Below are 22,752 nucleotides of genomic sequence, written 5' to 3' on the forward strand. Positions count from 1 at the left end.
AAATATTTAAAAGCCACTGCAGTATTATAGCCCAGATAGCAGCACACTATTATGTTGCAAGAACCACAATGACAGATATATTCTCATTTCGGTAAAAAGCCACACAGCTTAAAGTGTTGCGAAACTCAAATGGCTATCACTTAAAAATAACTGTCTCAAGTTATTAAAAGTATGACAAAACTTAATAAACTACCTTACACCAATAAGAAATTGGTAGTAAATCGAAAAAAACTGACCAAAAACCAACATTATGAAGTATGAAGCAAAGCATTAGTAAAGATTTCTGAAAACCTCACATTTACTCAGAGAAATTATGGTAAATACACACCATGAAATCTTGTTTAAAGCATATAAAAGACAACTAAAAAATCAAATTAAAACAAAGCAATTAGAAAGAAACTACATTTGATAAATTAACTTATTACAATTAAAATTAAGCATTCGGATTAAATTCATAACCTAGAAATCACACTGAGCTCTTTCAACTGTCCTTGTGTTTCTACAAACAATTGGAATTATAATCTGATGTTTGTACAGTAGTTACATGATATTTAAAAACAGACAAATAATTAAAAGATTTGATGCATAAAATTAAACTTCATTAACTCAGAATTATGTACAGAGCTTTGTAATCCAAATATTTTTCACAAGAAATGCGGCACTTGAACTGGCAATAGTGTATTGACATAAAATTTAACAAAGTAGAAAAACTGAATTACTACACAATTTACCAAAAGACCCTTCTTTGTGAAGATACACTGTTGATCCAAATCATTATACCCACTTCCATAGGAGGAGTGTTTGCTACGCAGTGGCACTGTGGTTATGTCATGTAGTAATGAAACTATACAACCAGAAGTGAGTTGTTATCATTGTAGTGACAGTATGTGAAAAAATGGCATAAATAACTTTGCCAAAGAGCAGATGGTTTTGCCTGGCGCCTGGGTAAGTGCATCTCAGAAGCAGCGAATGTGGTTGGCTGTGCAGATGCTTCTGTCATGAGCCTCTATGGAACATTGTTGAAATATGGTGAAACAACAAGTTGACAAAGGTTGCAGGATGCCCATGCATTATCTAGAACAAGCAAATCAGAACCTAGCTGCTCTGTGAAGTGGGATAGATGGCAATCTGTGGAGACAGGAGAAAATGCTTGAGCAGGCTCGAGCGTTTCAAGCTATTAAGCAGACACTGTTAACATGAGGCCCCAAGTTTTATATAACAGCTTTGTATTCCCATGTTGATCTAACAATGTTGTAAGTTACAATAGCAATACAAATAGGACAATCGAGATTGGACTGCATACCTATAAGGAAGTGTCACATGTTGGGATGAATGACATTTCTTTCAGACCAGGTCAATGGTTGTGCTCAGATATGTCATTATGCAAATGACTAGTTGTTTCATACATGCACCACACAACAGGTGCAGGAAGATGGAGGCAGTGTCATGCTATGGGGTATATTCATACGAGATGGCAAGAAAACAGCTGGTGATAACTGAAAGCACCATGACAGATGTGGAGAACATGAACATTATTGCAACCTTATTACTTAATGCTTGATGTATTTACAGAGAGTGACAACATCTTGCAGCAGGATAACTGTCCAAAATACAAGGTAAGAATCACACTGCAATGGTTCGAGCAGCATGATGGTTCACACTGTTGTCTTTCCCACCCAGCTCACCTCATTAGATCATGATGAAATGAATCTGGGATGCTATTGCACACCAACTAGACAGCAACAAACCAATAGCCTACAGTTAATGGGAAAGGTGTGAGATGTGTGTAGACTTATAGTCCAATTTACAACTGAAAAACTAACGAAGAACTAATTAGTCCAAACCATAGAGATGCACTGTTGTATTGTGGTCTGTAGGTGAATCAAAACGCTACTAGGTAGATGATTATAATTTTTCCCTTATCTCAGCATACTTGCCACCATCAGTTATTTCCCAATGGATGTAGATTATTGATCACACAAATAGCATTACTATTAAGGAGGTAAACCTTAATAATATGTTTGCATAATCAAGAGATTATTGTATCTTTGCCCATTCTTGAGATAAATTTCCTACATTATGAATGTGTAATAAACAGATTTCTGCTGTTGCCTGGGTAGTGGATACAGCTTCATGAAGATTTAAATTGCAGTTTCTTTCAAATAATTAGCAGCATACTGGTACATTCTCTTGAAGAATATGGGGTCCTGATAAATGCACAGTACTACTACTCAAACGAGTAAAAGATATATCTCAATGCACAAATTTCGGGTAGCCCGATCATTAAAGCATGGAGCATTTGCAACAAAAAATCACAATTGTGCGCTTCATATATTGTATTTAGTATCTAACTTCTTCAAATGTGAAGCTGCGGAAATGGATTTGTCGTATTTTTTGTGACCTCTCTGTAGCACACGCGAACAATTTTCATAAAACACGAGTGGTCTTCTATGAACATGTGTAGGTCTACAGACCTCAACAATACTTTGAGAGGTCTCTATGTAGTGTGTATTAATTTGTGTTTCCTGTGACTGCCCCAATGAGTAAAAGATTTTCCACAAATACTACATGTGTAGGGTCTCTTTCCACTGTGTGATAACTTGTGGGCCTTGAGATTACTCAATACATTAGACCCCACAAATGTGATACTTGTGGTAAATTGTTTCTCTTCTGTGTGTATTAATTCATGTTTCTTGAGACTGTCCCTTTCAGTAAATGATTTTCCACACACACCGCATTTGTGTGGTCTCTTTCTTGTGTGTATTAAAATATGGGTCTTGAGATTGCCCAACTGAGTAAATGATTTTCCACAGACATCGCATTTGTGTGGTCTCTGTCCACTGTGTATTAATTCATGTTTCTTCAGATTGCCCCTTTCAGTAAACGATTTTGCACACACATCGCATTTGTGTGGTCTCTTTCCTGTGTGTATTAAAATGTGGGTCTTGAGATGGCCCGACTGAGTAAATGGTTTTCCACAGACATCGCATGTGTGTGGTCTCTTTCCTGTGTGTATTAAACTGTGGGTCTTCAGATGGGCCGACTGAGTAAATGATTTTCCACAGATATCGCATTTGTGTGGTCTCTGTCCAGTGTGTATTAATTCATGTTGCTTGAGATTGCCCCTTTCAGTAAACGATTTTCCACAAACATCGCATCCGTGAGGTCTCTCTCCAGTGTGTATTAATTTGTGTCCCTGAAGATTGCATAACAAAGGAAACGTTTTACCACAAACATCACATTTGTGATGTCTCGTTGCACTTAGCACAGTGTGGACATGAACATGGTCACTTGTAGATAAAATTCCACAGTCATTACATCTTTCGAGTTTCTCTTCAGTTTCTTTCACAGTATGTGTATTACATATGTCATTAAACGATTTTTTAAAAGTTTTCCTGGGTACCTTGTATGAAGGGGGCTCCTCAGTCTGTTCCACGATTCCGTCTTGTACACACTCAAAGGAGATATTGTTTTCATGATCATCACTGCATTCAAGTGTCTCGCTGTTGGTAGCAGATAACGCTTGGTCACCCTCCCTCATTCTCAAATGTTCTTTAAAGCAGTCATCAGTAGGAAATACCTCACCACATGACTTACACACATATGAAGGTGCCTGCACACCGTCAATGTGGATGAAGACATGCATTATGAGTCTGTATTTTGAAGGGAAGCTCTGTAGGCAGAAACTACAGTTAAACTTATGGAATTCCTTTTCCCTGATGCTACAACTTAATCTTGTGCCACATAAGCCGTCTTCTTGAGAAGTCTGTATTTTGGTATAGTTGTGAGACACACTGAAATCTGTTGACTTCTCTGCATATATCTCCAGCTTGTCATTGACTACTCCTTGATGTGATGTTTCTTGATATGAAATGTCACAGCTGTCACCAGCACTTTGAATAAAACTGAGGAAGGAGGAAAGAGTGAAATGTTGATTTACACAATACAGAACAATATTTCACAATCCACAAAATCAGGGCCTATAAACCAAAACATAAAAATGTATGGCCATCACAGAAAACTTAGTAAATGTAAGTGATTTAAAATTGTCATGACATTCTACCAGAATGATAGAATTTTCCTAATATGAAACATTTTTATAAAGCAAATGACCACAGGAAATTGAATAACACCCAGTCTCATTCAGTGCTGACTAGGTTCCCTTATTCTCTAGTAGAATCTATTATTAAAAGTCTTGCAGTATTTTTAAAATACTGTTCTACAATCTTTTACACCAAATTATTACATTTATTAGAAATAATAGCTTTTGACATAAAAATTTCCACCAAAAGATAAAGGGAAACAAAAAATAAGAGTAATCTATGATTTTAAAATAAAAACCAATCACTATTTCCATGTGGATTTTTTTTTGTTTTGGAGGACAGTTTAGGCTTTGGGTAGAAATTCTTAAAACCACCAATGATCAATCTATTTCTGAAAGCAATAAAGCATGGCATTTTATTTGACTCCAGATTAATCACCAACTCCCACCAACATCACATTTCTTATTGACTAGGTGGTATGGCCATCAACCATGTCGAAAACACCTGTACATATAGAAGAAATAATGTCAGGTTAATAAATGAAGGAACACATACATAAATTTCCAGACTGATAAACAAATGTGAATGACATACACAAATTATTCCAACATTACATATGTATTGTTAGATGCACAGCTTACGTGTAGCCCTTTCTAATTGACATACTGTCTGGCAGGGAGGATGCCAATGCAGTTACAGACTCCCATTCAAAATTATCTTTACAACTACTCAATATCTGGCCCCTTGGAGTTCCAAAACATCCTTGACTGAATCAAACAAACATATCAATGGTGACACCGGCACGAATCATGTACAGCGAATCCTACCATAGTCTTCTGAGAGCAAATAATTGCAGTAGGTGCATGGTCCATCCGTGTGACATCTGGGTCCAATCATTTCACCTGCAGCTACCCCATTCCATCACAATGAAAATGGACATCTTTGAGCTTCCCAATGAGGTCATATGAGTGTGGATATGGCTGTGGGTGGGTAGGAGCATGCACATACTCCTGTGCTATTATTCTATCCTGATTGCTGCTTTTGACTGTTTTGCTTTTTGATGGATATATGGTTTCAAGTAACCAATGACAGTCAGAAGTTACAGTTTGCTTTTATCAAAAACTGTAACTTTGCTGCAGAAGATGTCTGTGCAAAGAAACATACTAAGAAATATTTCAGTCATCAGTTCGGTCATACAGGTTAGCCTTAAAAGCTCTGAACAAAATGATCATGATCTCAATTGTGCTGCAGATTGTTGATTGCTATTTTCTCAGATATACTGCAGATCACATAGTTGTGGTAAGGTTAGGACACGAGTTTGTTTCAATGCTACAAAACCTGTCATCTGCCACATTTTAGTCATAGGTCACTTATAATCAGCTGTGTTTGTGTGTTGCCTATAACCAAGCAATGTAGCTGGTAGTGGATGTAGCAATATTGCAGTGGCAAGTGACACACATCAGCTATCAAGTAGTTTTAATCAGACTACAGTAAAAGCTATTTTCTATGTGATTAATAAAAACCTTTGCAGTTAATCACTACATTGCGTAGAACAGTTATACACTGTGTCAATAATGCCATACACCAGAAAACTTTCTTTAAGAGAAACTCTCAGTAAAATGGGCTTCTGTCTAAAACGTCCAGACACTAAGTTAATGTAGAATATTATATCCCACTGACTACAGTACTACACGTTGAATTTTTTTTAAAAAAAACACCTTTTCGGTATGCCCTATGTAGGTATATTACTTACACAGTTGCTTCCACATAGGCCATATTATAAGAGTAGATGCCTGGTGTGCCCATTATCAAAGTGGCTGGAAACACCTCCCACTTTCAAAGCTTACAGGTGACATAGATGGCAGGCACTGCCTTTGCCCTAACACTCCTGTCAACACATATACAAGGAGGATACAGCCACAATTGCACACTGTTCCAACGTATTATCTGATTAGGGAAAGGCAGCGTATTCCAGCCATTCACATTCTCAGGATCGAGCAATATCCTTCAAATGTACACTGGATGTGAGTGCTCAGTTTCTTGGATTCTACAGACCAGGTATGGCACATGCTGATAGAATTTTTCTTGTCATTTGGCGTACTGTCGGTGAGGGCCACCTTACAGTAATTATTGTGCAATGTATCATTTTACCCTGGGTTCAGTAGAAGAGGCACGATTGCTTTCTCACATAAAGCTGAAATTTTCCTACTAGTTCAGCTGTTATGTAGCAGTACTTGAAAATAATAAGTCATATCTAGGTTTCTTGTGGCATTACATCAACACTGTCTGAGCTACCTCCTTTTCTCCCCTCTGGTGTTTAGGTTTGTTCCTGCCTGATACAGGAGTTTTATGTGCTATCAAAACAATAATAAATCCTCCTCATTGCTACTCATATTTTTGTTGACCCAGATCACAAAAGAAACAATGCAGACAGCTGTTCTGTGCTAAATATTCACTGTAGACGAACAACATTGGAACTATCACCAAGCTTTGCAGATGATGAATACTGTGGGTTGACACTTACTTCTACAACAGGGCAAGTGCACCAACAGTGTGGTGAATCTACCTTGCAATAATCACAGTCTGGCAAGATGTAAGCATTTTTGAATATCAGCAGATGGTAAAACAATCCTCTGTTTGCTCTATGTGGTACCCACCTCAGTGACCTCCTTTTGACATGCATGTGTGTGTAGGTTACAATTATAATTAAGCAGGATTAGAGACTAGTTGTGAGAAAACAAATAACTGTGCTGAAGTAAATTCTAGCACTTGTATTTAGAAGACATAGCTCATCTCTCAACCCACCACGAGATCCTGACATTACACCTGCATATTACTGACATTAATATCTCCTACAAATGAAATGACTGGCAAAATTTTAGGATAATATTAGCAATGCTTCTTGCAAAGAGGATCTTGGCAAATCAAAACAAAATCTATTGTTATCATTGAGTAACTCCCCTAAGAATTGATACAGCTAGTGTCTGATCTCAGTCCTCACTTAGCCTCACTTATGCCTCACACACAGCAAAAACACAGGTTGTCTATTCAGCAATCCTTACCCATAGTGGCAACCAGTCAGATACTGAGCCCTGACAGCATGGGAGTATTGAAACATTTACAGAGTGACTCACATGAAATACTGTGACTGTCTACAAATAAAAAGTTTCATTTACTTCAAATGTGCTATCAAACTATGAATGCTCCATTGCAGTATAGGAGTAACTAAATCAATGAGAAGCTTTTGTGTCATTACTACAATTGATTAGGGAGATGACAATTTTAGGCTTTTCACTGTGGAACTTGGTGGTTCCAACACAAAACCATCAATATTTGCATCTAGGGGCTGAGTCCACTTGTGATTCATGGGATAGGGTATTTGTACCTGATGCTCTGGAAGCATCAAGTCTCATTATTTTGACAGTTGTTATTTCATTTATGTTTTTTCTCCAATGAGTATGGTGGTGGCTTTAGGTTTCAAGTATTTTCTATCTTGTTCTGTTGGGATAGAGTAGAACATCAAGAAACACCCCCATCAGCTGCCACAACCCCCAAGTCACCATCAAATGTGTTCTTGAAGACTTTGCTAGTGAAAGTTCCAATACTGAATATACCAAGATGTCTCATTGGAACCACCTTCCCATAACAAAAGTGAGTGACAGTCATGGTTCAAGTTGATACAACTGTTGAAACACTTATGTTCCTGAATCATATGCAGCTTTCTGCTATTTCCCATGGAGTTCTTGTCCCTTAAATGACACAGTACAACAAAGCTTGTGATATTTGGGACTTTTGGCATCATTTTAAAGATGATTGCATGAGCAGTTACACATATTGTTAACCCTTATGAACTTGAGTTTAATATTATATCTTTTAACTGGAGCTTACCATTTTAGTTATTCATAATTTTCCTCAAGTATGTGTTGCCTCATTTCTACCAGCCAATCCTAATTCCTGTGTAGCTTCTGAACAATAACGTATGATAACCAATAACTTACTTAAGAATGTAGTGAGAATATATGATATTAAGTGTACAATTAAAAAGTCTATCAGCATCTCCACAGCACAATGTCATGATTTCCTAATTTTATGACTTTTTGGTAATAGCTAAATTATTTCACATGTTTCAGTTGTGTGGCACCCACTTACCATATGAAACATTTATCTTGGCAAAGTGAAGTGACATGCATGCCTTAACACAACAGACAGACACATAAAGTACATAAAACTGCAATGGAAGGATATCTAGGGAGGGTCCACACACTAACATGTGGTTAATGAAGATGGATGGCAGGTCTTTCTAGTAGTAAAGGTACCAGCCACCCCATACCATATGCTTGCTTGCAGAGTATCTATGTAAATATAAATGCAGAATGGTTTGGATGATTATACAATTTGGTCTTGTATCATTAGCCAACATGACCTTGCTATGTTAGTACTGTGAACAGCTAAAAGCAAGGGGAACTACACCTATTGTAACCACATGCTGCTCTGCTGCATAGTTTAATGATCATGACATCCAATTGGGTAAAATATTCCAGTAGCAATATAGCCTCCCAATAAGATCTCTGGGAGGGGGCTACACTCGTGGATATCATCAGGTGAAAGAAACAATATCGCTACATGTCAGAGTGTGGAATGTGAAGTCCCTCGATTGATTAGGTGAGTCAGAGAACATGAAATGAGAAATGGATAAGTTGAAGTTTGATATGGTGGGAACAAAATTTCTGGTCAGGTGAATACGGAGAAAAGAAGGGTAATGCACCTGTAGAAGTTATTATAAATAAGAATACAGAAATATAGGTAAACTATAATGAACAGTATTGTTGACTCAGTTTCATAGCCAAGACAGATAAAAGGCAAAACTATCCACAACTGTACAGGCACATATAATTACTAGCTCTGTCAATTATAAATAACTTAAAAGAATGTATCAGCCTTTACCTAGATAAAATTTTGAAGTGGTGCAAGGATTGCCCGCTAGCTTCAAACATTACGACTAAAAATAGTGTATTTCACAAAAATGAGAGACATAGTATCATATCACTACTCTCATATGTTCTTGAGTCTAGCAATATGTGAAGATACCAAAAGGAATCATTACATTGGTTCAGTTGTAGGTACAGTAGTCGGTCCATTGCTACGATACCAGAGAATCCATTGCTAGGATACCGCAGAAATCCAATGCTTTCAAAACAACTGTGCGACTCACCTCAGAACATTGCTGGAGGTTGTATGATGCTTATCATATAGGCCTAACCAGAGATATTAATCTCTTATTTCACTGTGCTTCGCAGGGAACAGGTTTAGATCTAGACACAGCAGTCACAATCATCTATGAGCATTTACTAGGTGAAAAACGGTTAATTTTTACCATGGATATACACAGTAAATGCAGAATTGAATTTTTTCCTAAAAATAATTTTGCAACCTCATCAGTCCAGCTTTCCTACACAACAGGTCAAGTGGCTACTACAGTTCTAACACCAAAAAGGCATAGCTACAATTTGGGATGAGAACATCTTGTGACAGGAAAAAAGAGCTTTACTGAGCACAAAGGAAGATATAATTGTGCACTACAGACAGTATAGCAGAATATTTCACTATCACAGTTTGTTGTCTTCTGAAGTAGGTAGAGCTCTCTCTACCTTGCACAAGATAATCAAGTCCAAGGAGTTATTCATCTCTTCCTCTTACTTCCAGGCAGTATTGTGGTGGTTTACAGAATAAGAATACTAGGAAAATTATTAACACAAAGTTTAACTGTCCATCCACACTGTGCCCCTTATATACCGACTGGTAACATTTGTCCTGTAATTTCCCTCTAATTCTGTGATGACAATAGTTTCCTCCAATGATCTGAGTGCAACTGATCAATATTCATTTTACTGTCATGGCCAGATAAATTACTATCAGTTTTGCTCCCAAATCAGCCAAATTTGCAATGTGTGCACTAAGTCCTTTTGGGGAATTGTACTGTGTTAGATTTCCCATATTCAACATAGGGGATTCTAGGTGTCCTTGGTTAGCTTCTCACAAGTCACAAAAGATGACTCACCAGTTAAGTCTTCATGGCCATACTAAAGCTGGCTACAGCTGCTTTAGGAAATTTAATAACATGATGGTGGCCTGTAAACTGTGAATACAACAAGCTTGTTTCCCAATCCACATTGCTGACACAGTAATCCAAGAGTTGTTCACCCCAACATTCATTAATCTGAAGGGGCTGAAACTTGACTCCAGGTTTTGGATATATAACCACTCACCCTTTCCTCTTACTTGTTCTACATGGTAGGACATTAGCCTGTACCCATCACATTGAATTTGTATGACTTCCATGTCATTTTCAATTCGAATAGTTAGCACTATACAGCTGCTGACACCTCACCTGCACTTTTGTAAAAAAGAAGTACACTCTTATTAAAGAACAGACACACAAACCAGCTGTTTTATAGAATGTGTTACTAACATAACTGCTTTGTAATATTTTTACTTATGAATAATAATGAACCATCATATATATTTCAAACATCATGCTTAACATGAATTCACTTAAGATGATCACTTCGTTAACACCAGCAGAATATCAGTACTGGCAGTGATGTGCATGATATTGTACAATGTTTTACTGGTTAACAAATTTCATTCAGCATGAATTACAAACTGTGTTTGAGTCTGTAGCATCATTACATTTTTCATTAAACCTGAATTGTCAATGTTTTTCTTTTTTTCCTAATGTTTCTCTAGCTGACCTTAGTGCATAATATTGTTGAGCAATCACCATCAACAAGGAAAACAAATGTGACACAAACAGCGCAAAAAACTAGATTCTATCAACAAGTGCAATTCCATGTTGAGATGTGCTTTTATATTCTTTAAATAGAGCCAGTAGTAGTAACACTGAGTTCCAAGAAGTGAAAGGGTTGTCATGCAGTAGGAAGCACAAAGCACAGATAAGCAAGTGAAACTAAAAATTCTGCAGGAAGCAGAATATGGTGTATTGAAAAACAGCACAATTGGAAGAAGGTTTAGACTCAGCAAATCTACATTATCCACACTACTTAAATGAAATGTTCTTAATTCTGCTGCTCTGTGTTCCACGTGCATGCTGAAGTGACTTCACAGTGTTATATATGAAGATGCTGAACTTCTACTTTTACAGTGCTTCAGCTATATGTGCACCTCCATTGTACCTATAAGTGGAAATATAATTCAGTGAACAACAAATTAGACTGCAGAAAATTTAGACATACAAAATAGACTTCAATTGTTTTGTTTGTTGGCTGTGTAAGTTCCAAAATAGAGGCCAAATTTCATGCTCAGTGGTAGGCAATGAAATGAATAAAGTTGATGAAGAAGGGGCAAGCATTGGTTGCATGAATTTGACCAAGAGAGAGAAAAGTTTGCTGTATCTTATGCCAGCAATGTGAAAAAAACTAGTATTTCTTTACAACTTCTGCCAAGTCAAACCCACAAAACAAAAGGTGACATGTGGCATCGTGGGGCCAGCAGTAAACAACATTCTTGGGTGATCAGTAAATCTGAGAAACTGATATGTTTTAAGAACATAAAATTAGTGCTTCACCTTGCATCTACTCTCATTACTGGAAAGCTTGGATTGACAGTTAATCATAAATGGATTTTTTGTTCTGTTTGTGCAGTTATTACAAACCACTGTTATAAATGGGACTGATGTACCTTGTAATATTTGAAAGCATCTTTTAAATCTTCTGCAATAACAGAATAGTACATATAGTAGTGTTTTCTCTGATAACATTCATAATGTTGCTGTAGTCAGTATATACTGTATGTATATACTGCAAATGGTTAATATATAGAAAAAATAGAACTCCAAAAACAGAACTTTTTAAAAATAACTTATGGTATTTTGGTCCCTAGGGGTTATTGTTTGTTTTCCTTTCACATGGAGTAACTAAAAATTTATACTGCTCAAAAAATTCTGCAGTGCATAATAAAAACGTACCTTAAACTATCAGATGCTTTTCTTATTGAGGCTGCCACCTGAAATAGTACAAAGAATTACTGGTGATTTAAAACTGATGAAACAGTAAATAAATAAAATTGTATTAACACCCACTAACATCTGAATGTTCCAAACAGTACTTTGAAACAGTATTATCAAAAAGAGACACTACATAAATGTAGCAGTTATTGAAGAAAATTATAGGTAAAAATTAACACTTCATTTCAGCACTTTGTTTTTAGCTGTGTAAGTAACTATAGAAACATTGATTTATTTGAAAACAAATTTCCTACTTGATACTTCAAAATTAAATGCGTGAAATACATTTCACCTCCCGGGCACATACAATTAGGCAAAGTACCAGAGAAAAATTTAAAAAAATCGTCCGATTTTTATTGATGAAACTGGCAAAGGAAAGAAATGCAGAAATATCTATCTGAACTGCTATTAATTGTATTTTTTTTTCACAACTGTAGCATTAAATATTATGCCATACTCTTGAGATAGCTCACTGCATGGAACATCATAGTCGTTAAATGTCCCATCAGTTTCATCCACAGAGAAAATCCAGGAGTACAGCTTGACATGAAAGCTATAGGAATTATTACATGAAGTGGTTTTATTTTATATGCATATAAATGACAAAGAATTGTGTAGTACCATAAATAGGAAATAAACAACATGGTCAACATGAGGACAGTGTTCTCTCCAAATGAAAGAATGTGCTTTCATACATTTCACAGCAGATGATGGATTAATACAACTGCAGATAAATTCAGGTGGCAAATTATAAACAGCCAGTATACAATGAATACATATGAAGAAGCAATCAGAAGGTGGAGAGCTACAATAGCACTAAAACAAGTCTGTTACTGGAGCCTAGCAGAAAACCTTTAACATGAAGGATAATCCAGAAATGCAGTCAGCAAACCCGAAGATGATCACCTAATGAGAAACGTGTCAGATTAAACAAACTATTTCACAATAACAAGAAAGACTGAGTCATCTCTGACAGTAAGTTGAATTAAGGTAACTATATCAATTAATTGATTTTTAAAAAATAACTACATTGAAAATGAGTAATAACAAAGAAGGATAAAGTATGGTGAATTGGAAAAAGAAACCATTTCTTGGTGGTGGTCATGATTTGTTATTCAAATTATGTAATTTAATGAAGCACCACTTTCATGTTATTAATGAGGAATATAATCAGTACAGCAAGGAACTTCACAACACATGAAATTTTAACATAAATAGATATAACAGAAGGTTTCGAGATAGATGCAAAGGAAACTATCCAGCATCACCACACTGGCACCTGCATGAAAGAGCACTTCTCAACAATAAGCTGCCTTATTGATGTATAAGCCATAAGGGGCATACACATCTCATATTCACCTGCCAACCTTGAATTTTGTCTGATCTCACAGTACGTCATTTTTTTGTCGGGGTTTGTGGAAGGCTCTATCTATTTGCCTTGCCATGCAGTAACTTAAGGTTCACTAAATAAAAAAAATAAAAAAACTTTGAGCACAAGAACTCCAAATGTGTTTCAATAAGTATGGGACAAATCTATTGCCTCAATGTTTGTTGCGTGTCCAGTTAGAGGAATAGAGAATTTTGTCAAAAGTGAATGAAAACACTGAACTTAAACCAAATTGTGAAAAGTACCCCATTACACATGCATGCATGTAGAAGATGTACTCATGATAAATTGAATGGTTTTTCTGCAAATAAAAGCTTTATAGCTATACATCTGAACATAAAGTTATCCTACATTTGCATCTTTAATCGTGTCCAGGATATAACCTTTTTGGAACCTACACACGATCTGGTTACACAGCTATCACTTCCATTTCAGTAAAAAGGGTGATCTTACTCTGTTTTCTTGTGCTGAATTTATTTCTTCATTTTTTTATTTCATTCATAAATTTAATTTCTCTTTCAGTGTGAAATCATACTGTAGCCTATATCCTGGTCAGAGAGAGGGTGGGAAGGTTGGTTAGTTATTCATTCATTCACTCATTCACTCATTCATTCTTGGATCTACACATTGTATTCCACAAATCATATTGTCTAGAGGGTTGCAGAATGTGACACATAGCATATTAAAAAGCAGAGGCTGCTACTGCAGATTACTTCTGTGAAGTCTACTGACAATGAGATACCTATGACTATTGCTAATCTCCTCACACTGATAATTATGGGAGATGTTTCCAGATTACATTATTATCATTATTACTATTTCATACATTAACTTTTAAGAGATTGTGCCTAAATTTAAAATTTTTTTTTTTCCTATTCCTACATCCTTCCCAATTTCTTTACATACACAATGTGGATACTTTTGATCAAACACCCACAAAAACATCGGTTTTTCATGTAAGGTGCATTGTGCTGTTACCTACTGCCAGGTACTCCATATCAGTGAACTCTGTAGTCAACAGACATCATGAAAGAGCAGAATGGGGCACTCTGCAGAACCCACAGACTTCGAACTTGGTCAGGTGATTGGGTATCACTTATTTCATATGTCTGTATGCCAGATTTCCACACTCCTAAACGTACTTAGGTCCACTGTTTCCATCGTGATAGTGAAGTGGAAACGTGGAGGGACACATACAGCACACAATAGTACAGGCTGATCTCGTTTGTTGACTTACAGAAACTGCTGACAGTTGGAGGGGGCCGTAATGTGTAACAGGCAAACATCTATACAGACCATCACACAGGAATTCCAGACTTCATCATTATTCACTGCGGGTATTATGATTGTTAGGTGGGAGGTGAGAAAACCTATATTTCACCATCGAGCACCTGCTCATAAGCCACACATGACGCAGGTAAATTCCAAACGATGCCTCGCCTGGACTAAGGAGCGAAACCATTGCATGATTGAACAGTGGAAAATTGTTCTGTGGAATGAAGAATCACAGTACATGATGTGGTGACCTAATGGCAGGATATGGGTATGGCAAATACCTGGTGAACATCATCTGCCAGTGTGTGTAGTGCCAACAGTAAAATTCGGAGGTGATTCTGGTGTTATGGTGTCAATGTTTTTCATGGAGGAGGTTTGCACCCCTGGTTGTTTTGTGTGGCGCTATCACAGTACAGGCCTACATTGATGTTTCAAGCACCTTCTTGTTTCCCACTGTTGAAGACCAATTTGGGGATGGCAATTGCAGCTGTCAACACAATTGAGTACCTGTTCATAATGCACGGCCAATGGTGGAGTGGTTACATGACAATAACATCCCTGTAATGGACTGGCCTGCACAGAGACCTGACCTGAATCCTTTAGAATACCTCTGGGATGTTTTGGAATGCTGACTTCATGCCAGGCATCACCGACTGACATCGATACCTCTCCTCAGTGCAATATCTGTTAAGAATGGGTTCCCATTCCCCAAGAAACATTCCAGCACCTGATTGAACGTATGCTTGCAAGAATGAAACCTGTCACCATGGATAAGGATGGGCCAACACCATATTCAATTCCAGCGTTACTGATGGAGGGCGCCACGAATTTTTAATCCATTTTTCAGGCAGCTGTCTGGATACTTTTGATCACATAGTGTATGTCCTCTGTGGTCTCTCTTGTGGTCTTCCAAATATTTATATCCATTTCTGTTTTCCATGTGTTGCTGTTTAAGTATGTTTCATGGTCCTTAACTCTTTTTCGATTTATTATGTTATCTTGTGGGAGTCCAACTTCTTCAGTACCTATGACCAGTTTTGAATTGCTTTTGCTAATGCTTGCTACCTCAGAGATCTGCCTTGTGAGCCTGTTGACAGTCATCCTGTGATGCATTCACAAAATTTTATCACTTTATCTACAGCTGTCTCTTATTGTTTCTATCTGTCTATAAATCTCTCTAAAGGGACTCCATATCCAAATTCGTTCACAGAAAACTGGTCCAAATATTAAAACTGGTCCAAATATTAAAACTGGTCCAAATATTAAAACTGGTCCAAATATTAAAACTGGTCCAAATATTAAAACTGGTCCAAATATTAAAACTGGTCCAAATATTAAAACTGGTCCAAATATTAAAACTGGTCCAAATATTAAAACTGGTCCAAATATTTTACTGAGAATATTTCTTTCCTGCTTCTCAATCAGTCATTTTTGTTTGACCATGAATCACAGTACTTTCTGCAGCAAAGAGTTATTCCAGTAGTAGTACTAAAATAGATTTTTGTTATAATGACTCCATATCAGCTGACAAGCTTTTGAGCCAGAAACTCCTGAAGTTAGGTTTGACAATAAGTGAGGATCTCACTTTTAAAAGACTGACGATTTTGAACAGTGTGATCCCAAGACTTCAGCTGCAAAACATGTGGACAAACGATGCCAGGATAATGGTGAAGAACTAAAATAGGAATGATCAGTCCGCAATGCAGATGAGCTGGAGTGTCTGGACGTCAGAAGCTAAAAAATTTGTCAACTCTTATTGCCCTAATTTTGTGTGTTTACTTTCAGGTCTTTATTTTGCAAAGAAACAATTTGTTTTACTAATATTATATTTAAAAGAGTTTCCCCTCTTATTTTTATGTTTGTCTAGGATTATTTTTAGTACTAATTTTCTGCTCAATTCTCATAACTCCAATACCAGTACTATTCAGTAATTCACTATTACTTCAATATGCTCACAAGGCTCTGATTCAGATGATAATTTACAGTCTTATTTCTACTTTAATAATTTATCATCGTATTACTGTGGTTACTCATCATTAGGACCAACAATAAGACAGCAGTCTGTCATTCCATTTATCTTGCTTTCATTATTGTTGTGCATACATTATTCTAGCTCTGTTCAGGAACTCTCTCTTCCTGTTTTCAGTTGACCATTCACTTACGAGTGAAAAGCATGGTGGCCTTGGCAACAAAACCTCCCTCCTCCTGGAGATATCTCCCACTTTCACTTCAATGAACCTTGCTCCCCTACCATAATGCACTCTGGTATGCTTTGTTCTCATACCTTCACTGGCCTGAAGTATCTATTATCTTCATGAGCCTTGTAGCTAAATGCACTAAACTTCATATTCACACGCAAATGTTCGATCTCTGCCACCTCATCATAACAAAGTCTGTCACATATTTCAAGACACGGACCTACATCTGATACTTCCGTCAGAGATGTGGCTCCAACCAAGTATGTCCACAAGTTCTGTAAATTGAGAAGACTACATCCTTTTAAGACACAACAGATGTAACTGACAACTGGGTGGAGTAGGGGCATACACATGCTCTGATTTATCATATAATATACTTACACACATCCAACAATCACGAAGATAAACAAGAGAAATATGTTCATAGAGATCACATCCATTAACAGAAAGTCACCAATGTGTGTCCTCTACAAACGTCCTGCAGTACCCAGGTTTGGCTGCTTTTAACTTGCTCTTTGAACTCACATGGGAGTATATAATTACGCTCCCACCAGATCTTCCTCTTTTCTCAAAATTCTTAGATGGTGAAGGCTTCTTAAATTTCCTTTCCATGGAACTCACTATAGCAGAAAGCTATCTTGTACATTTATAAATCCATTTTATACCTGCCACTATTATTGTTGTCATTACTACTGTTACCACCACCACATTAGTGGCAACAGCTGTAATACTACTAGTACTGTCATTATCAACTTTATTAGTTCATAGTCAGTATTACTTACATTGCCACTTAAAACACTAATATTATTTCAATACTATTTGTCATATTAAAATTGTTGTTTCTTAGGTAACTATGATGTATGTGGGAAACCCTGGTCCAATGCAAAAGAGAACCTGACGACCCTTGTCAGAACAGGATAAATAAATAAATATGTCTTGGTGATTGGATGATCTCTCCTGGATATTTAATGTATGTATCTTGTGACACTTCCTCATACCAAGTTATAATGGAGAGACTATCCGTAGGCTTCCTGTCCATTACTGAGTTTTCTCACAGATGATTTGTAGACTAGTTTTCTTTGACATTTTGTGAAGCTTCTCCAGGACAAGTTTGGCTCCTATACAGTATCTTAGAATAATGAGTGTCTACAAAAGCCATACACCTCATGTTGATCCTTTGCTCTTTTTTAATTTCGATTTGGATTCCCTTATCTCCTTCCCCTATGTCTTCATAACTTTTTCAGAATTATTTAAATTAGAGTGGATCGTGGATCTCTGGCTGCACACTGTTGTGCATTTCAAATGCTTCTGAAATTTCCCCAATCAGTTTAATGTCTAGTGTTGTACCCATTTATGTCTATTGGATAACTGCCACTGTTTTCCTGTCAATTTTGAATTCCTGACATACTGAATCAAATCTTTTTCTGTCAAATCATAAGCCTTTCTGACACTTGGCAAAAGTTGCCACAGTATTTACACATCGTCATCTTTGCAAAATTGACTTTGGTTCCCATATCTGTTCTCTACATGATTGCGTATGCAAAATCGTGCCTTATACTCTCCTATTAATAGGCCTACTTGTTCATCCAGTTGCCTTCACAGGGCTTTTTATAGAATTTTGGACATAACTGGATTCAGTGAAATTCCCTGTAATTATTCAGGCTGGTTTTATCTCATTTTTATGAAGAGGATCAACTAATATACATTTCCACTCTTCAGTAATTTTTTCACTTTTACAAATGTTCAACATAATTCTGCCAGTTGTTTGTGTGAGATTACTGTTGCTCAGTATCCATATCCCCATACTACTTCTATGAGTTTCTGTCTTCTGCACATGACTTGTTATATTGCGAAGTACTGGTTTCCTTCAGTTCCTCAACAGATGATTTTTAATCAGAATTGTTTTCTTCCAAAACTAATTGTTCTTTCAGAGGCACAGAGTCGAGAACTGAGCGAAAGTAATTGACAAAAATTGTTATTTTTATGTTGGTTTCAAGTGACCCAGTTTACACATTTTTTATAGCCTTGAACATTCTTTTGTATACTTTTAAGAATTACTGTCATTTTCTGGGGTTTGTTACCATTTAAAGTTTCCAATGCTTTTTCCCTCGCATCTACTAGACCCTCATCATAGGCAATGTTCCACTACCTGTGTTCTCTCTTCCTTTGTGGTTAGCAAAATCTGGTTTTCAGTATGTCTGCAAGTTTCTTACAATTCATGGTATATGAATGAATAATTTGTTGAAAAATGGATTAATGATGAGTGATTTATTCATGTGTGTTTATATGCAAGAGACATTGAAATGACTAAAAAATTCCTCTCTTGCTCTTACACTGAGAATTTTTGTATCCTTACTGGTTATAACAACAGGGTCTATCTGAAACTCACATAAAGCGAAGTTCAGAAAATTCAATTTTTGTAGCTTCTTCGCAGGTTTAAATTGTGTGGTAGTGATTTTGATCTGATTTTCCCAGCTTTATCTCGCCATTTTCAGATATTCTCTTTTGAACTCCGGTTTTCCAAAATTTTTTTGTTGGAACACACGCATGCTTGACACTGTGACATCCTACCAGTCAGACATTGAAGCAATTCAGTGGCATGCTTCTACATTTGCTACTATTAGCTTTGATTAGCACACATATGTTTTGGATATGGGTCAGATACTCAAACAGGAATCCTTGGAGGGCAGATTACGTTCTTTTTGAGAAAATGTAGGGAACTGGAATTTGAAGCATACTGCAGATGTAAATGTTGATCAGTGTGTATTGTAAAGGAAACATAATGAAAGTTTGTGTGTCTGATTCGTACATTAATATTTGCCTATAATATAATGCATCAAACTTTGTGTATCCTCCATAACTGTCAGAGATAGACAGAGCTTTATTTTTCTGTTTACTGTTTTTTCATCTAGTATCTTTGGTTACTTCTGAAATCATCTGTTTGTGTGTACTGAAACAGGAAACTATTAATAGGATTTAGTGATTGTAATATTCTAGAAGTCAGAGTTTAGATTTAGGTTTTTCAGTACTCTACCTTCTATTCCCCAATATTAGTTATGTCTTATTCCTGTGAGACGTTTATGAATCTAACCATCCACTTTCTCTTACGCAAAGTGGACAAAATTAATACCACAATATTTTATTTTACTGGATTAAATTTTATGCTTCATACACGCAGACCTTATCAAAGCTGTAGGTTGCGCCAAGAAGATAATTTATTTGGATCTGGTACGACTTCTACGGTGTGGTAATACACGGATTTATCTGCATAGGTTCTAGAGTTTTTCTGTGACTGGCAAATCTATAAGTAATTCAACATGTACGATTGAGGTAGCCATACTGTAACTATTCTAAGATCAATGTAGCAAGGGTGATCTATCACATACAAATAGTTTCACACTTCAGACCTTCGGCACCTTTGAAAATTTTTGGTTCAAACTGACAAATATCAATGATTCACTGAAAAGATGAACCATGTGCAATGTATTCTTCTGCAATCCATGCATCATGAGTTACTGAAAGGAAGAATATTTTTCAAATGATCTGCACTCCCGTGGTTTAAACTTATACAAAATGTTTAACATCCAAAAGGGTCACTGAAAATATGGTTAAAAACATTGTTACAAATTCTGTTCAGATTCTATTCAGAACAATAATCAAATAACAGTTGCTAATCCGCATCAAGTGGATTAGCATAACAGTAGTGTAAAATTATTAATTGCATTTATCTCAAGAAAACTCATAACCTGTGCCTGTCTCACAGTAATGCATTCCTTACATTAAGCAATTACACAAATACATTTTTACCACCCTACATGCAATAAATCAGAGATGCAAATGCTTACAGTATTCTCAGTTTACACACCTCCAAATTTAGTTCAGGATCCTCCTTGATAAAATCATTTGGATGAGAGATTCCCAAGTTATCTTCAAGACACTGAAAGAAAGAAAAAACTTTCAGTTAAAAATGCTTATACCCTTCTGTACTTATGACATGGCTCAATACTTTTTTTTTATAAATATGATACAAGTTTTCAGAGATTTGTATCATGTATACACAAAAAATTTTAAAAAATATATTTTAATGAGCAGCTATTCTGCCAACATGCATCTCCATAATTTCACACTGTGCCATACTGCACTAATTTTACACATAATCAGTCATTACAAAGCGTACTTCATGGTGCTTACTGAGCTCTATCCTTCCTTTGGTAACCTAACAGTTTGCCCGTAGCAAGAAGAAGAGAGAGTGTGCTTACTCCCTGTGCATTAACATAGTAGGATTGGAAAGGCAGCGAGCCCGAGAGCTACAATGAAATGAATACTCCTAGCTCCATACAGGCATTGATATAAGTCAATGGAGACAGCTGAAAATATGTGCCCCAATCAGGACTTGAACCTAGGATATCCTGCATACATGGCAGATGCTCTATCCATCTGTGCCACCAAGGACACAGATGATAGTGTGACTGCACGGACTTATCTCTGGCATGCCTACCACGAGACCCACATTCCCAACCTATTGTCCCGCACTATATTCATAGTGCCCCTACCCACTATACTCATTACTCGGCTTTTTGCCAATTCCTGTAAGAATTCGGGCACTGTTTATGCATCCACATAGAAGAAGATGGTCAAATAGCCAGTTAGCCCTTTCGGACGTGTCTGAAAGAACAGGTACCATCTTCATATGCCCAAGAACTACGAGTAGCACTGTCACTTGAGACTCAAGCTGACGTGTAACCAGGTGGCATTTGTTGCTCCTGCCTCAACTTATTTTGAGAGTTTGTTTACGGACTTGTCAGTGAAAGGTTAAGAGTTGAAGGCTGTGATTATAAAGAGGTGTTGAGAGTTATAGTTACTGGTATTTATAGAAGAAAACTAACAAAACATGTCCACGTTTTTCGATCCAGTGAACCGATGTGGCTGAAGAGAAACTAAAGGTAAATATTTTGTAGTTCTCCAAAAATTTTCAAAATGGTTGACAGCAATTCCTCGGAAAGACAATCTGACTCAGAGTTGTTTTGTGTGCGATTCACATTTCAGTCAGGAACAACATATGTTTATCGTCAGTAAATAAGTCGAAATTTTAAGACAAGGGCGGACTTTTAAAACCAGAGGGGCTCAGTGGTTCCTCGCGTATTTCCCAGTTTACTGAAATATCTGTCGAAAATATTACACAAAAGAAAATCTTCCATCAAGCACTCGCTAAAGGGAAGCTGTGGAAGGAAGACAGTAAACAACCTGCAGTTTCAATGTCTGCCAGCGCTTCTTCTGCTAAAGGAAAATGTAGGGTGCAGATCAGTACTGAACGGAGTAGTAATCACATGAAAACAATGTTGATGTGCAAGGAACTGGAAATTGTCAGATTACGTGATAAATTAAGGAAAGCAAATGCCAAAATCAATCTCTTCCAGAAGCAAGTCTCAGATGAAAACCATAAGATGGCTCAGTCGAATGTTCTACATCATTGTACACTCAGTAAAAACAGAAAATCATATTTTCCACTATGTTAAAGAAATGCCAATTTAAAAACAGCAAGAAAATGACTATGTGATGTGACAATGAATTTACTCTGGATAGCATGCCCTTGAAAATTAGAAGCTCAAAGGATATAGACATGGTGTGAGGCACGCATTGTTTTAACAAACTTCTGAAACATCTCCAAAAGTAAATAATCTCAAATGCTCATGTGGAATTAACCAAGAGGCTGTAGAACAATTAAGAATTGTTTTCGGAAACGACAAAATGAAAACAAAGAGATGCTGATTTTTGATGAAGTAAAGCACAAGAAAAGGGAGGGGGAGGGTGGAGGGCGGATGGGAC

General features: G+C 36.7%; 1 protein-coding gene across 8 annotated transcripts in view; it reads right to left on the minus strand.

The window, feature by feature from the left end:
• Positions 1-537: 537 nt before the first annotated feature.
• LOC124719975 (zinc finger protein 723-like) overlaps positions 538-22,752 on the minus strand; it is a 98,525-nt gene continuing 76,310 nt past the window's right edge. For 6 of the 8 annotated variants that reach the window (XM_047245194.1, XM_047245191.1, XM_047245195.1 and 3 more), the window contains 3 exons: positions 20,792-20,863; positions 12,028-12,065; positions 538-3,905 (listed from right to left, as the gene is read on the minus strand). In XM_047245194.1, coding sequence (XP_047101150.1) covers positions 2,498-3,905; positions 12,028-12,065; positions 20,792-20,863 — 1,518 coding nt within the window. In that variant the 3' untranslated portion in view covers positions 538-2,497. Of the gene's footprint in view, positions 3,906-10,540; positions 11,237-12,027; positions 12,066-20,771; positions 20,864-22,752 lie in introns of those variants that run through there. The other 2 variants (XM_047245197.1, XM_047245198.1) reach the window with 2 other exon arrangements.

This window comes from Schistocerca piceifrons, chromosome 11 (genome assembly GCF_021461385.2).
Source record: "Schistocerca piceifrons isolate TAMUIC-IGC-003096 chromosome 11, iqSchPice1.1, whole genome shotgun sequence".
Taxonomy (NCBI): domain Eukaryota; kingdom Metazoa; phylum Arthropoda; class Insecta; order Orthoptera; family Acrididae; genus Schistocerca; species Schistocerca piceifrons.